The 14,640-nt window shown below is 36.5% G+C and overlaps 1 protein-coding gene across 5 annotated transcripts in view; it reads left to right on the top strand.

The window, feature by feature from the left end:
- RALGPS2 (Ral GEF with PH domain and SH3 binding motif 2) overlaps positions 1 to 14,640 on the top strand; it is a 201,270-nt gene that overhangs the window by 85,366 nt on the left and 101,264 nt on the right. For all 5 annotated transcript variants that reach the window (XM_032591829.1, XM_032591830.1, XM_030303429.1 and 2 more), the window contains exon 8: positions 4,001 to 4,127. In XM_032591829.1, the coding sequence (XP_032447720.1) occupies positions 4,001 to 4,127 (127 nt within the window). The remainder of the gene's footprint in view (positions 1 to 4,000; positions 4,128 to 14,640) is intronic.

Here is a 14,640-nt window from a genome sequence, read left to right on the forward strand (position 1 = left end):
CAGATTATATGGAGATACAAATCAAGGTGATGAGGGGTGATCTGGGAATTTTACTTTTCTTATGGTGACTGAGATGTACAAGGGTTGATTCAAATTTTCCCAAAGTCCATTGTTATGGTAACATTGTTATGGTATAGAGATTTGGCCAGGAACATTGGGAGTTCCCACCTTCAGGCACCAGTGAAAGTGTGAAGAGCTTTGCCCCAGTGGCCTCTTAACCAGAGAAAGAATATGGTGCTAAAACATGAAGAGTTGGGGGCGCCTGGGTGGCGCAGTCGGTTAAGCGTCCGACTTCAGCCAGGTCACGATCTCGCGGTCCGTGAGTTCGAGCCCCGCGTCAGGCTCTGGGCTGATGGCTCAGAGCCTGGAGCCTGTTTCCGATTCTGTGTCTCCCTCTCTCTCTGCCCCTCCCCAATTCATGCTCTGTCTCTCTCTGTCCCAAAAATAAATAAAAACATTGAAAGGAAAAAAAAAAAATTTAAAAAAAACATGAAGAGTTGGAACCTTGTGAAGTACTTTGTTTTCCCCCTTTTTTGGAGGAGTATAGTGAAGTGACATTGTAGGGATATTAGGACTAAACATCAGAAAAAGATTTGAAAAGGAGAAAAAGAAAATCAGGACTTGTTATAGCTTTGGCACGTGGGCTTTGGATAAGTTTCTGAGCTATCACTAGGAAATAACCTATTTTAACATCTAATTAATTCTTTTTTCCATATTCTTCTTCTAAATAGTCTTTTGGAAACAAGTCTCTACTATCCCACCCCAGATTGAATCCTTTTAATCTGGTTGTTGATTATTTTGAAAATTCCAAAATGTAAGTTGTTCTTATACATATTAAACCATGTAGTTCTTTACCACAGGTTTGTGTTTCAGAGGTGGCAAAATCAGTGATGTTCCGAGTACATAATTTGTTTCTCCTGAAATTCTGAAGTTTTTGAATGATTGATTTAAGAAAAAAAAGAATAGGCTTATTCTTATCCCTGCCATGTCATATCACTGTATTTTCCATATCCACACATTTAAGTGGGAGAGAAAGGGATGGTTGGACTTACAGGTAGAAGCAGAGATTTGCACCTACTCTTGAAAATGCTGATCAAGATTGTTAAAGCTGGGCCAAGGAAAATTATATAATTGCTGTTTTAGACTGTGGAATATCTATCTAAAATATTAAAGCAAAGGACTCCTTAAAACTTTTGTTTTAAAGAAGGAGGGATACTAGTCACACATTTTTCTGATGGAGATTATCTGAAGATAATCTGCATCTTAGAGCCCATGAAAAAATAAATTCCAACAGGAATCCCAATCGTACCACTTGTAGTATTATATATAAAGAGTGGTGGATTTGGTGTCAAAATACTCTTCACCTCCAGAACCAGACTGAGACACTGCAAGACAGGGACCTGTGCCTTTGTGGGTGGATGACTGTGAGAGGATTAGTATGTGCTTCTTGCTAACCCTGTAATCTCCTTTGAATCTCTGTCTCCTCATCTCTCTATTAATCTTCAGACTTCTCTGTTCACCTCATAGAGTTAGATGAGAATTTTACAAGTGGAATGTGTTTTGCGTGCTAAAAAATAACACTAATGTTTTATGACATAAAGTGAAATTTTATTATATCATAATGAAATAGTAACTTCATATGTTTAAAGAAAACAAGACTTTTTTCCAGAGTCTTTGAAATACTTAAAAACATATTTTTGGGGGTGCCTGGCTGGCTCAGTCAGTTAAGCATCCAACTCTTGATTTCAGCTCAGGTCATGATCTTACAGTTCATGCGTTCAAGCCCTCATCGGGCTCTGCACTGAGTGTAGAACCTGTTTGGGATTCTTTCTCTCTCTTCTCCCACATGCTCTCTCTCTAAAAAATAAACTTTTAAAAACTCCATATTTTCTGAAGTTTTTAATTAATATTTTTAAAATACCCTTTTTATTCAAGTATAATGAACATACAGTTTTATATTAATATGTACAGTATAATGATTCAACAATTCTATATATATATCTCAGTGCTCATCAAGATACATGTTCTCTTAATTCCCTTTATTTCACCCATCGCCCCACCCAGTTCCCCTATAGCAACCACCAATTTGTTCTCTGTATCTAAGAGTCTGGTTTTGTTTTGGGGTTTTTTTGTTTGTTTGTTTTTGTTTGTTTGTTTTCTTTGTTCGTTAGTTTAGTTTCTGAAATTCCACATATGAGTGAAATCACATGATACTTGTCTTTTTCTTATTTGACTTATATCACTTACTCTCTAGCTGGGTCCTTCCGTGTTACTGCAGATGGCAAGATCTTTTTTTTATGGTTGAGTAATACTCCATTGTGCGTGTGTGTGTGTGTGTGTGTGTGTGTGTACACACACCGCATCTTCTTTATCCATTCATCTATTGATGAACACTTCGGTTGCTTCCATACTCAGCTATTGTAAATAAGGCTGCAGTAAACATAGGAGTACATACATCTTTTCAAATTAGTTTTTTCATTTTTATTGGTTAAATACCAAGTAGCAGAATTTCCAAATCATATGGTAATTCAATTTTTAATTTTTTTAGAAACTCCATACCGTTTTCCAGAGTGACAGCATTAATTTGCATTCCAACCAACAGTGCACAAGGGTTCCTTTTTGTCCACATCCTTGCCAACACAATATATCATTTTTCATAGAACTAGAACAAATAATCCTAAAATTTGTGTGGAACGATAAAAGACCTCAAATAGCCAAAGCAGTCTTGAAACAGAAGAACAAAGCTTGAGGTTTTACAGTCTCAGATTTCAAGGTATACAACAAAGCTGTAGCAATCAAAACAGTGTGGTACTGGCACAAAAATAAACACATAGATCAGTGGAACAGAATAGAGTCAATTAACAAACCCATGCTTATATGGTCAGTTAATCTATGACAGAGGAGACAAGAATGTACAATGGAAAAAAGACAGTCTCTTCAGCAAGTGGTGTTGGGAAAGCTGGGCAGCTACATGCAAAAGAATGAAATTGGGCCACTTCCTTATCCCATACACAAAAATAAACTCAAAATGGATTAAATGTGAGACCTGAAACATAAAATTCCTGGAAGAAAACATAGGCATTACTTTCTTTGAGATCAACCATAGTAACATTTTTCTAGATAGGTCTCCTCTGGCAATGGAAACAAAAGCAAAATTAAACCTTTTCAGACTACACCAAAATAAAAGATTACTGTATAGTGAAAGTAACCATCAACAAAACAAAGAGGCAGCCAACTGAATGGGAGAATACATTTGCAAGTGATAAGTCTGATAAGGAGTTAATATCCAAAATATATAAAGAACTTATACAACTCAATACCCCAAAAAATCCAGTTAATGGCACAGGACCTAAATAGACCTTTTCCCAAAGAAGACCTACAGTTGGCCACCAGACACATGAAAAGATGTTCAAGATCACTAATCATCAGGGAAATGTAAATGAAAACCACAATGAGATACCACTTTATACCTGTCAGGATGGCTAAAATCAAGAACACAAGAAATTGCAAGAGTTAATATTATTTTGGGTGATTGACCTTGCTTTTATTCCCTTTGATTGTCCCAATTTTTTTCAAAGGCACTCACTACAAATCACCTCAACCCTCTTAAAAACAGTTTCAGTTGAGTGTTCACCTCTGTGTGATACAGCACTGATCAAAGCGATCAAAGAAAAAATGTCTTGTTAAAAATCCAAAAATGTGAATCACAGTTTTATGGTTATCGTTAGGACTAGCCATGGTTAGATTTATCAAAAAAATTGTTACTTAAACCACAAAATTGAGTAATCTCTTTAAGGATATTACATTTTATAAATAATGGATTTGGGTTTATTTTAATAAACATGTCTGATTTTGTTTTATTTGTATACTGCCAAAATATAATTGAAAAATGTATAACATTGAAATTAAAACTTAAATTTATAGTAAATACAGCTTCATGTCTTTGCTAAAATAAGATGGGATTTGGAAATAACTTAGACTCTTCTGTTTGCTTTTTTAGTTACTAAGTCGAAAAGACAAAACTACCTTTGAAAAATTAGAATATGTAATGAGTAAAGAAGATAATTACAAAAGACTAAGAGACTATATAAGTAGCTTAAAGATGACGCCTTGCATTCCCTATTTAGGTGAGTAGTGTCATTATGTGTTCATTATGTCTAGTTCTGTCTTAATCAGTAGTTTATATAAAATTCTAGATATTTTAAAAGCATGTGTATCCTTTTAGGAAATTACTGCAAGATTGTTAAGTTAAAAAAGTTGACTAAAGAAATATGTTACCTTATTACCTGGAATGGATTTTCATATTAAATTAGACTTTGGCCCTTAAGGTTTTTTGTAGACTCTCATTTTTCTCTTAAAGATGAACCATTGGTAAAATAATACATTTTAGCTCTTTTGGTAATGATTTTAAAGAATGAAACAGTAGTTTGCAGTGAAGTTTAATGCTGTGAAAACATGTAACATTAACTAAAGAAATTGATCAAAAGATTTATTGAATTTATTTTCAATATCATGAGTTCCTGTTATTTTGTATAGTTGGCAGATATTTTAGGGCGAATTATGAAAAGTAGTCTAAATGTTGGTGGTGTTGTTTTCTTGGATGGAATGAGTTGTTCAGTAGTGAAAATTTAGCTAAGTGCTGAGACAACCAAATGTATATTTTAGATATCATTTGACTAAGAATTTGTCTCTTTATTATGTATTTTACAGTGTTTATAAATTCCAAGAACTACTTAACTAATAATATTATAAGATTATTTTCAACAAAAAAGGAACAATGCTTTGTTAGGTGTTTGAATGAAAGGAAGTCTCAAACTGTCTCATTTTAAAATGTAAATTTAAATATAGAAAATATAGAGTATTTTGTTTCTTTCTGAATATCCCTTTTTTCATCTCTGTCTCCACTATCTTCATGTAATTACTCATACTGGATTTCACTGTAACTGTTTTTGAAAGTAATTGGAAAAAACCTGTTATTTCTTCAACTATCTTAGTGTCCTCTTTGAAGTCTTTATAGTACCAATGACTAGAAGACAAGGTAGGGACATAGGCAATTGATAACTTTCTCTTTCAATTGAAATAGAGCATCTACCTTAGTTTGTCAGAGAAGACTGAACTCATTATTAGGACCTTGTAGGACATCCTAGGATTCCAGTGGGAATAGGGAATGTTGCACATACTGTGTTGAAGGCAGAATACCCCCAAGCAGAGCATGGATAAGGGCCACTACATTCCAGAATATTGTGTCCTGTTTCTTTGATCAACAGTACAGGACCATAGTACACATGACTCCATCAGAGAGGCTCAAAGCTGGATATTTGGAGAGACTTTCTGCATATGCTCCACTTTTCACCATGGCCTTGGCTGTGCCCGTTCTTGAAAATGTCATTGGGAGTGAAGAGGAATAGAGGATTTTTTTTATATCACCAATATCTTCGTACTTTCTAAGAACATAAACTTTTTATAGCTTAAAGAACATTAGACTGAGAATCAGCAACCCTCATTTCCAAAATGGCTCTTCCCTACTAACTTTTGAAGTCATTGAATTGTCGTCTTTGAGCCTTGTTCTACCTAGAAGTAGCACACCTAGGACCAAAATCATGTTCTTCTTTCAGCTGGATGGGACCATTGTGATTTCTTCTAATTCACTTATTTTATAATTAAGAAAATTAAGGTCCAGAAAGGTGGAAGGCCTGACTTATAGTCTGAAGATCTAGTTCCTGACAGATTTACATTCCAAAGTCTTGATCTGGTGTCTTTCCAATTGTACCTGTTCAATTCTCATTCCAAAATTTACTGATTCTATGTTTATGGCTGTTTCCCATTGAAATGTTTTTCTCAAATTCCACTATTTGTATCTTTTAGAAAAGGAAATTAAGGGGCGCCTGGGTGGCTCAGTCGGTTAAGCATCCAACTTAATTTCTGCTCAGGTCATGATTGTGTGGTTCGTGAGTTTGAGCCCCACATCGAGCTGTGCACTGACAGTGCAGAGCCTGCTTGGGATTCTCTCTTTCTCCCTCTCTCTGCCCCTCCCTCGCTCTCACTCTCTCTCTGTCTCAAAATAAATAAATAAACTTAAAAAAAAAAGGAAATTAAGATTCTTTTCTGTTGAAAATGAGAAAATGAATATAAATCTTTGTGCCATGATGTCTAGATTAGGAGTCTGCTTTACATTTTTCCACATTGGAGACTTTGGTACAGGATTTGAAGTTGTAATGCATGTGCATCCATTTTTGCCCTGTCATGCACATAGAAGGGGAGCAAACCAGCAGCATAGTTGGAGTTGAGTGGAATCTGGAAAGGTTGGCTATTAGAAAGCATACCTGTTTCTTCCCAGCCTTGGTACCTGAAACAAACACAGTGGTTATTCCTATTGGTTAAAGCAAATGAGACAAATATTGAGATGCAGAAGTTGATGTAGAGAAAATTTCAGAACCATTATCTTTTCTGTGGCTTCAATTTGGTCTCCAATGATTGACTCCTCCTTTTTTCAGTTCCCTTTCATTTTACATGTTCTCATGACCCAGACTCTTCTTTTTCACTATTACTATGTAATTTTCCTTCACTGTACCGAAGCTAATTAAAAAGTACTCTATTTCTTTCTACTTTTCTTGCTGTTTTCTTTTGCTCAGTATGCTGTTATCTCCCTCTTCACTCATAGAAATGTTCCCTATAAGGCCACCATGATTTCCTAGTTGGAGTGTTTGATAGGTGTTTCTCAAGCCTCATCTTAATTTTGTGAGGTTGATAGTAGTTATTTCTGCTTTTTGAAATTCTTCAGTAGTAGCGCCAGTCTCTTGGTTTATGTTGTATGTTTCTGGCATTTGTTTTATTGATTCCTGTTTCTCTGCCTTCTTAATTACATCTGTTCTTCTAAAAGTCTCAGTCCACTGCTTTTACTTAGTCTGTACTCTCTGGAGTGGTCAGTCAGATTTTTCCATAATTCTCCTGAAAGCTCCCAAATCTAGCCCAACAACTCCAGTACATCCAGCTGTCTAGTAATTCTCAGTGCCTGGTAACATTTTGGATACTCAGATACTGATTGAATAAGATATCTATCTGTAGGGAACTCTGATTCAACATGTTTAGAAGTAACTTCATCATCCTTCTTCCTTCAGACCTGTCTTACCTCCTTATATGTTGGTAGTCTCCATGTAATAGTTCATCCCTACGCTAGTTTGGGAAGAAGCACCTGAGATTCTGAGATAATTATGGAACATTTGGCACAAACATTTGGCAGACTGGAGAAAGGAAAAGTTAATGTTTGTCAGATAAGTTATTATGACTCAATTTAGTTTGTTTCCATCTTAAAAATAATCCTTTTAATGCAGTGACAGTTTTGTTTTGTTGTATAGCAAATCTTGAGGTTAAATGTATTTCATCTATCAAAACACACATGCTTTTTCTAAGAAAATGTGAAGCATCGTCAATTTATACAACTGTGTGACTACTTGATTTATTTTACATCTTAGCTGGTTTGTTGTTTCATTCCTGATCTTTAATACTGAAGTATTAAAGAACCAAGACCAACAACAGTTTATATACTGTTAATGTTTACTTTTTTCATATTTTCTTCTAATTTAAAATTAATGAAGACTGTGTTTTTTATTTAAGTTGTCTTGGTTTCAGAAGCCTTTCCCACTCTTAAGAGACGAGGCCTAGTGCAGTTGTCACAAATGTCAGTATTTACAAGATGCTATTGAATAGGACAGAACTTGCCCTAGAGGGGCGCCTGGGTGACTCAGTTGGTTAAGCATCAGCTTCAGCTCAGGTCATGATCTCACAGGCTGTGGGTTTGAGCCCTATGTCGGGCTCTGTGCTGACAGCTCAGACTGGAGCCTGCTTCAGATTCTGTGTCTCCCTCTCTCTCTGCTCCTCCCCTGCTTGCGCGCGCACACGCTCTCTCTGTCTCTCTCTAAAAACTAAAAAAAATTACAAAAAATTATTTAATAAAATAAAAAAAAGAACTTGCCCTAGAAATGTTGGAAAGATGCTACTCAGTATGCATATTGGTAGCTTCTATTTAACTGTCCCTTTTCAGTATGCAGAATTTGCATAACGCTGCCCTTTATCCCTTATGTTGCAAAGGTTTTTATGGAAAGAGTGTTATCAACCAAAAGAATCTATACGGCATAGAGAAAAGGGGAAGGCAAATCATCTGTTTTTTTCTTTCCTTTTTTTTTTCTTTTCTTCTCTCTCTCTCTCTTTCTATGTTTATTTATTTTGAGAGAGAAGAAGGAGAAGGAGAAAGGGGCAGAGAAAGAGTAGAGGGAGAAAAGCCCAAGGTGGTGCCACTCTGTCAACGCAGCCTGATGTGAGATTCAGTCTCCCAAACCTTGAGATCATGACCTGTGCTGAAATCAAGAGTCAGACATTTACCTGACTGAGCCACCCAGGAGCCCCCAAATCACTTTTCTTAACACAAGATAGAATCCAAACTTCAGTGCTTTTGCCTCTAAGAATTATGACCAAAATCAACCATTCTTAGAAAAGCTCAAAAAAGGAGGTGGTGGTTTATATGCTGATAAAACTCTTACTTTGATACTGCCAAATTTATCTACAATATGGATTAAATTATAAGAAGTAGAAAATGTTTTCTTGGCTTTCAACTCATCATCCCTTGCAAAATTGTCTCTTCTGTTGGTTTGCATTCAAGGTAAAAATTAGTCAGCCTGGACAATATAGTGAAAAATTCTTAGAATAAGGATACAGTATTTCTGGAGAGAAATAGTTTGGCAAATCTCAAGGAAAAAATGGTTTTATATGAGAATTATTGCTTTAAATCTGAAAATTATTAACAGGTCTCATTTGTTCTTGTCACTGGAGAAAAATCTTAAGGGGCTTATTGAAGAATTTGGCGTGGGAAGTTTTGCTTTGCTGAAGAGAGAAAAATAGGACATTGTGCTAAAATAATTGAGCTGGATGAAACATAAATATTATTTCATGTGCATATCCTAGCCTCATTTCTACTTTATTCGTGTATTTTGGGGTAAAGCAGTAGCTTAACAAGCTTAGGATGCTTTCTGGAAAAACATAATAAAAAATAAATAGTTGTAGTTCTTTTTATTGCTTTTGATCAAGTAGAAGCAAAGAAGTTTCTGTAAAATCTCCTGCCCTTCTGTAGCACACAAGTACATTGTTTTGATGTGTCTAGGTGTGATTCCTCTCACTCTTGTAGAGAACCCCCCCCACACACACACACACACAAATTCACAAATTTTTGATTTGTTAGATTTTCATAATAGTCCTTTTTTTTTTAAGAAAAGAAAAGCTGTCCTTAAAACTTTCTGTAATATAGCATCCCCTCCATCTTCAATTCTGAAAAGCAACATTTTGTTTTTATAATGTTTTAATTCATCTTTCCCTCAGCAGAATGTAAACTCTAATCTCTTGGTTCAAAACTTTATCCTTAGCATCTAGAACAAAAGTAGGCACTTACTATTTGTTGGTTGAATTAATTAAATGATTGCTTTCTGGCTCTTCTTATTGTTCCAGTAACTTTGTTTTAAATACAATAGATTTCTTTGTGAGGCAGTTTTACAATCAGTCAATTTCCCACCTACCCCAGTTTTCCTTTGGTGCTTCAGCTGGCCAGCCAGTATTTGCACAGCAGGCCACAAAATGGACTTTGTCCCTGCCCTTACGGAACTTAATGTCTCTTCAATACCAAAGGCTCAGATCCAACTTTACCTTGTCAGTAATCTCTTCTCTCTCCTGTGTCGTGGAAGAAGTACATTTATTTCTTTGCCAGCCTTCGTCAGTGGTGCCCTCATCACACTTGATGAAATGTTTAAAGCATGCCTAAACTTACAGTGGTCTCCAGATTTTATCTGATCCTCTGTTTTACAATAATTGTTTACTTATCTTGATCTTTTAATAGGATGCAGTTCTTTATTTTACTTTAGTTTTAGAAACTTCTGCTAACCTGTGTATAAATGTTTTCGAAGATATTAGGTGTTCATTCACATTTTTATTCAGATAACTTTGACAAAATCCAAAGCTGTATGTAGCTGTATGGAAATTAAAGGGATTTCCCCCTTCCCCTTTTCTAGAGTATAAAAGACTCTGACACTGGTCTCAAAAATGTCTAATGGTCAGGGTACCCAGGTGGCTCAGTTGGTTAAGCATCCTACTTTGGTTCAGGTCGTGATCTCATGGCTCGTGAGTTCGAGCCCCGCGTTGGGCTCTGTGCTGACAGCTCAGAGCCTGGAGCCTGCTTTGGATTCTGTGTCTCCCTCTCTCTCTCTGCCCCTCCCCAGCTCATGCTCTGTCTCTCTCTCCTTCAAAAATAAATAAACATTTTTTAAAAAATGTCTAATGGTCAAAAAATGTCATTGGCTTTTGATATTTTAAGACTTTTATTCCCTTTCCTTTCTTTGGTTTGATTTGTAGATAATATACACCATAGGGGCGCCTGGGTGGCGCAGTCGGTTAAGCGTCCGACTTCAGCCAGGTCACGATCTCACGGTCCGGGAGTTCGAGCCCCGCGTCAGGCTCTGGGCTGATGGCTCGGAGCCTAGAGCCTGTTTCCGATTCTGTGTCTCCCTCTCTCTCTGCCCCTCCCCCGTTCATGCTCTGTCTCTCTCTGTCCCAAAAATAAAAATAAACGTTGAAAAAAATTTAAAAAAAAAAAAAAATATACACCATGGAGTACTTTACCTTATTCTTCTCACTAGATTATATATTATATTCTAAAACAGCAATAAAGCATGTTTGGTCATTTTTGTTTGAATCCCAGGAATGAGCTCTGACCAAATGGCAGCCAGCCCTGGCTTTCTCTTTAGCCAAAATTACATCTGCATTTTCCATTACCTCATTTATATTCTTTTTGCTCTCTTTCTTTTTTTATATATTTAAAATTCCTCTAACATTCTTTCATGGTATATTTTCTGAAGTTTACTTTAGATCACATGAGGACTTGTGATATAAAAAGGCTGGGGATAGGGTTGCATTGATTTCTTTCCCCTGTTCGTAGTCTTTCTTTAAGAGCTTCTATCTTGAAAATAATGTATAGCAGTTTACAGATCTTCGTTTTAATCATAAACAGAATCAGATCCCCCACCCCCACCCCCAGTTCCAGCAGCTTTGCTGGTGGCATTTCTGGTTGCTAATGTTTCCATAATTGCAGTAAAAAAAAAAAAAAATTGCAATTTTTTGAGCAAACCTTAACAGAAAAATAATAAAAATCTCAATAACATTTATTCAGCACTTAATCCTGTATGCCTGACACTGTGTATTTTACATAAATTGTCTAATTCTTAACAGTTTTATAAGGTAAATGATATTATATTCCCATTTTACAAGTGAAGAAACTGAGACAAAGAAGGTTAAATGGACTTACATAAAGATACGTATTATGGGCACCTGGGTGGCTCAGTCTTGATTTTGGCTCAGGTCTCACAGTTCCTAGGATCAAGCCCTGCATCAGCTCCATGCTTAATGTAGAACCTGCTTCGGATTCCTCCTCTCTCTCTCTCTCTCTCTCTCTCTCTCTCTCTCTCACCCTGTCTCCCCCTCCCCCCTTTTCCCAACTCAAGCTCTCTTGCTTTCAAAAATAAATAAATAAATATTTTTTAAAAAGATAAGCATTATATTTCATTTACAGTTCAAAGAAATAAAGCATTAGGGAATAATATTAATATTTTGGGAATCTGTATTGGAATTAAAATTTTGAGTTCATTTGTCCGTCTTTCCTATAATTATCTGTAGACTTACAATTTAGTAACTATTAACCCCACTGATAAAATTGAAAACTGAGCTTATTTTTGTTTATTTTTATTTATTTTTTTAGTGTTTGTTTATTTTGAAAGAGAGAGAGAGTGCACAAGCAGGAGAGGGGCAGAGAGAGAGGGAGAGAGAGAATCCCAAGCATGCCCCACAATGTCAGCACAGAGCCCAGTGTAGGGCTCAAACTCATAAACTGTGAGATCATGACCTGAGCTAAAATCAAGAGTTGGATGCTTAATCTGCTGAGCTGCCCAGGTGCCCAGAAAACTGAGCTTATTTTTAGATGGCTTTTGGGAGAAGTAGGAGAGGAGGGGGGCTTGGCATTGTGAGTGGAAGCATTCTTTTCTTACTTGGTTGTCTTTTTATAGACACTAAAATAAAAGACTAAAAATCTGTGAGGGTATAATCTTTAGCTTACTATTAAGTATATAAAAACCATATCTTACTAGTATAGGTTTATAAGTAATTGTAAACATCTTCATAATTGCAGAAGTGTTTACAGCCTTATTATATTATTACTCGTAGGAGTCCTAAGAAATATAACACTAGAAGAATTTGCACTCTCATATCATGACTTACAGAGTCAAGTGAGCACTGGACTAAAAATTTGGTCGTTCTACTCTACCAAGCTTGGAGCCTGGGGATAGGTTTGTAGATACCTAATGAATTTCAAGGCAATGTCTAATATTGGCATTATTCAAAATCTCAAGTTTTAAAAGTCTACCTGAGAGATGCCAAGTTTCCTAGACATTGATGGCATCTCCCATTGAGTACAGAATGGAGTCTAAATCATTCTTAGGATAAGCTTCGTTTCATTTATTAAAAATGACTGAATCCTTCTGTAAAGCATCTCCAAAGTTAGAGTTCAGTCTTATTGAAGGTCGGGCAACCATGTCTTTATTCCTAAGTGACCTGCTAAGTAGCTAGCCATTGGACCACACAAGTGACCTATCTAATCTCTCAGAAGATCCTCACTTGGCTTAAATTCTTACTATGACTGTCTTCACCTTAGTTTTTCTTTATCTTTTCTTGTGATCCCATCTCTTAACTATCTGCCATAATAGCTTGTCATAGCTCTGTTAAGTTAGCAAATGAAGAGCTGGCTACTGTTCATATCCTCATTTTATAGATAAGAAAACGGAATATAAAAACTGCTCAAGGTAACACAGCTAGTAAATTGGTAGAGTTGGGCCTCAGATCCAAGTAGTACTGACTTTAGTACCTATACTTAGCCATCATATAATTCTGCTTCTTATTCCCTGCTCTACAGGAGCTCCAGAACAGAGCTATCTCGTGTCTAAAGGAGAGCAGAATGGGCCCAGTGGCCAAGGTGGTTTAGCATTGAGCCCATTTTTCTTGTTTGTATGTGGACTTTCACATCATTCTAGTTTTAATAAAACAATATTCTCCTGTGAAAGTTCTTTAAGACTTGTCTTTGATAGGGTTTTGGATGTTTACATGAAATGCTATATAAATGGAATGCCCTTGTACAATTTTATCCAATTAAGATTTGATAGAACAACTAGATGCCTAATTTATCCAGAAATCTTACAGCAGATTTTTTTTTTTATTATTCTGGGGGTGGTAGGAGGGACTTCAAACCCATTTTTTTTTTTAATTTTTTTTTTTTTTTCAACGTTTATTTATTTTTGGGACAGAGAGAGACAGAGCATGAACGGGGGAGGGGCAGAGAGAGAGGGAGACACAGAATCGGAAACAGGCTCCAGGCTCTGAGCCATCAGCCCAGAGCCCGACGCGGGGCTCGAACTCACGGACCGCGAGATCGTGACCTGGCTGAAGTCGGACGCTTAACCGACTGCGCCACCGAGGCGCCCCTTCAAACCCATTTTAAGATAACCATAGGTAAAACAAAGAAAAGCACTACTTTAATATTTTGATGTTCTCTTGAAGCCTTTTTTGACCAGCATTTTCATTTTAACATACGACAGGAAAAACACTGGTCATGTTGGTGGGCTTGAGTTGTTCAAGTGATTATCTTCAGTCACGGTTGGATTTTCTTTTTGCTTGAGCAGAAGTCTTCAGCGATTTCTCTAAAATTTTAGTTCACAAATGAATTAGGAAGGTCAACTGTAAGCAAGAACATGTTTTTGGAAAGAAATTGTTCCAGGAGGTTGGTAATAAGTTGTTAGATCCAAAGTTGAGTAAAAGACACACGCGCGCACACACACACACAATAAGTTGGAATTAGCAAATTGGACTAGCCAAACCCCTGTGGATTCTGCCCTGAAGGTATTGAATCTCAGTATTGAGAAAATATCTAACAGTTCCTTGAAGTTGTGTTAGTCCCACCCATCAGTATGTGGTAATGCTTATAAAGTTCTCTAGGCTTTCTGACTTGAATAGCAGACAGGATCAGAAAATTTGGAAGTGGGGAGAGCAGGAGTATTAATAAGCTTGTTTATACGTAAGTTATAATTCAGATCTGTAAAACCATTGGCTCACTAAATTTTTGTGATTCCCATTCTTGTAATACCAATATTTTGCTGATAGAACAATATAAATACATTTCAGGAAATTTTGGTGTTCCAATAAATCATGTGAAGACAATATTGAAAAAAATCATTTATAATTTCCATTTTTTGTAAATTTGACTGTTTAAACATTACATACGTTATTTTTTAAAATACGTAAATACTATGGATCACTTAATTTGGGGGGGGGGGAATTGGCACAAAATATATTGGCAGGAGTTCAAGGGGCACGCCTGGTTGGCTGAGTTGGTTGAGCATCTGGCCCTTGATGTCGGCTCAGGTCGTGATCTCCATCATGTGATGGAGCCCCATATTGGGCTCCATGCTCAGTGCTGAGCCTGCTTGGGATTCTGTCTCTTGGCCCTCCCCCATTTGTGCATGCTTTTTCTCTCTCTCAAAATAAAAGGAAAAGGATTTCGGT

This window comes from Lynx canadensis, chromosome F1 (assembly GCF_007474595.2).
Source record: "Lynx canadensis isolate LIC74 chromosome F1, mLynCan4.pri.v2, whole genome shotgun sequence".
In the NCBI taxonomy this organism is placed as follows: Eukaryota; Metazoa; Chordata; class Mammalia; order Carnivora; family Felidae; genus Lynx; species Lynx canadensis.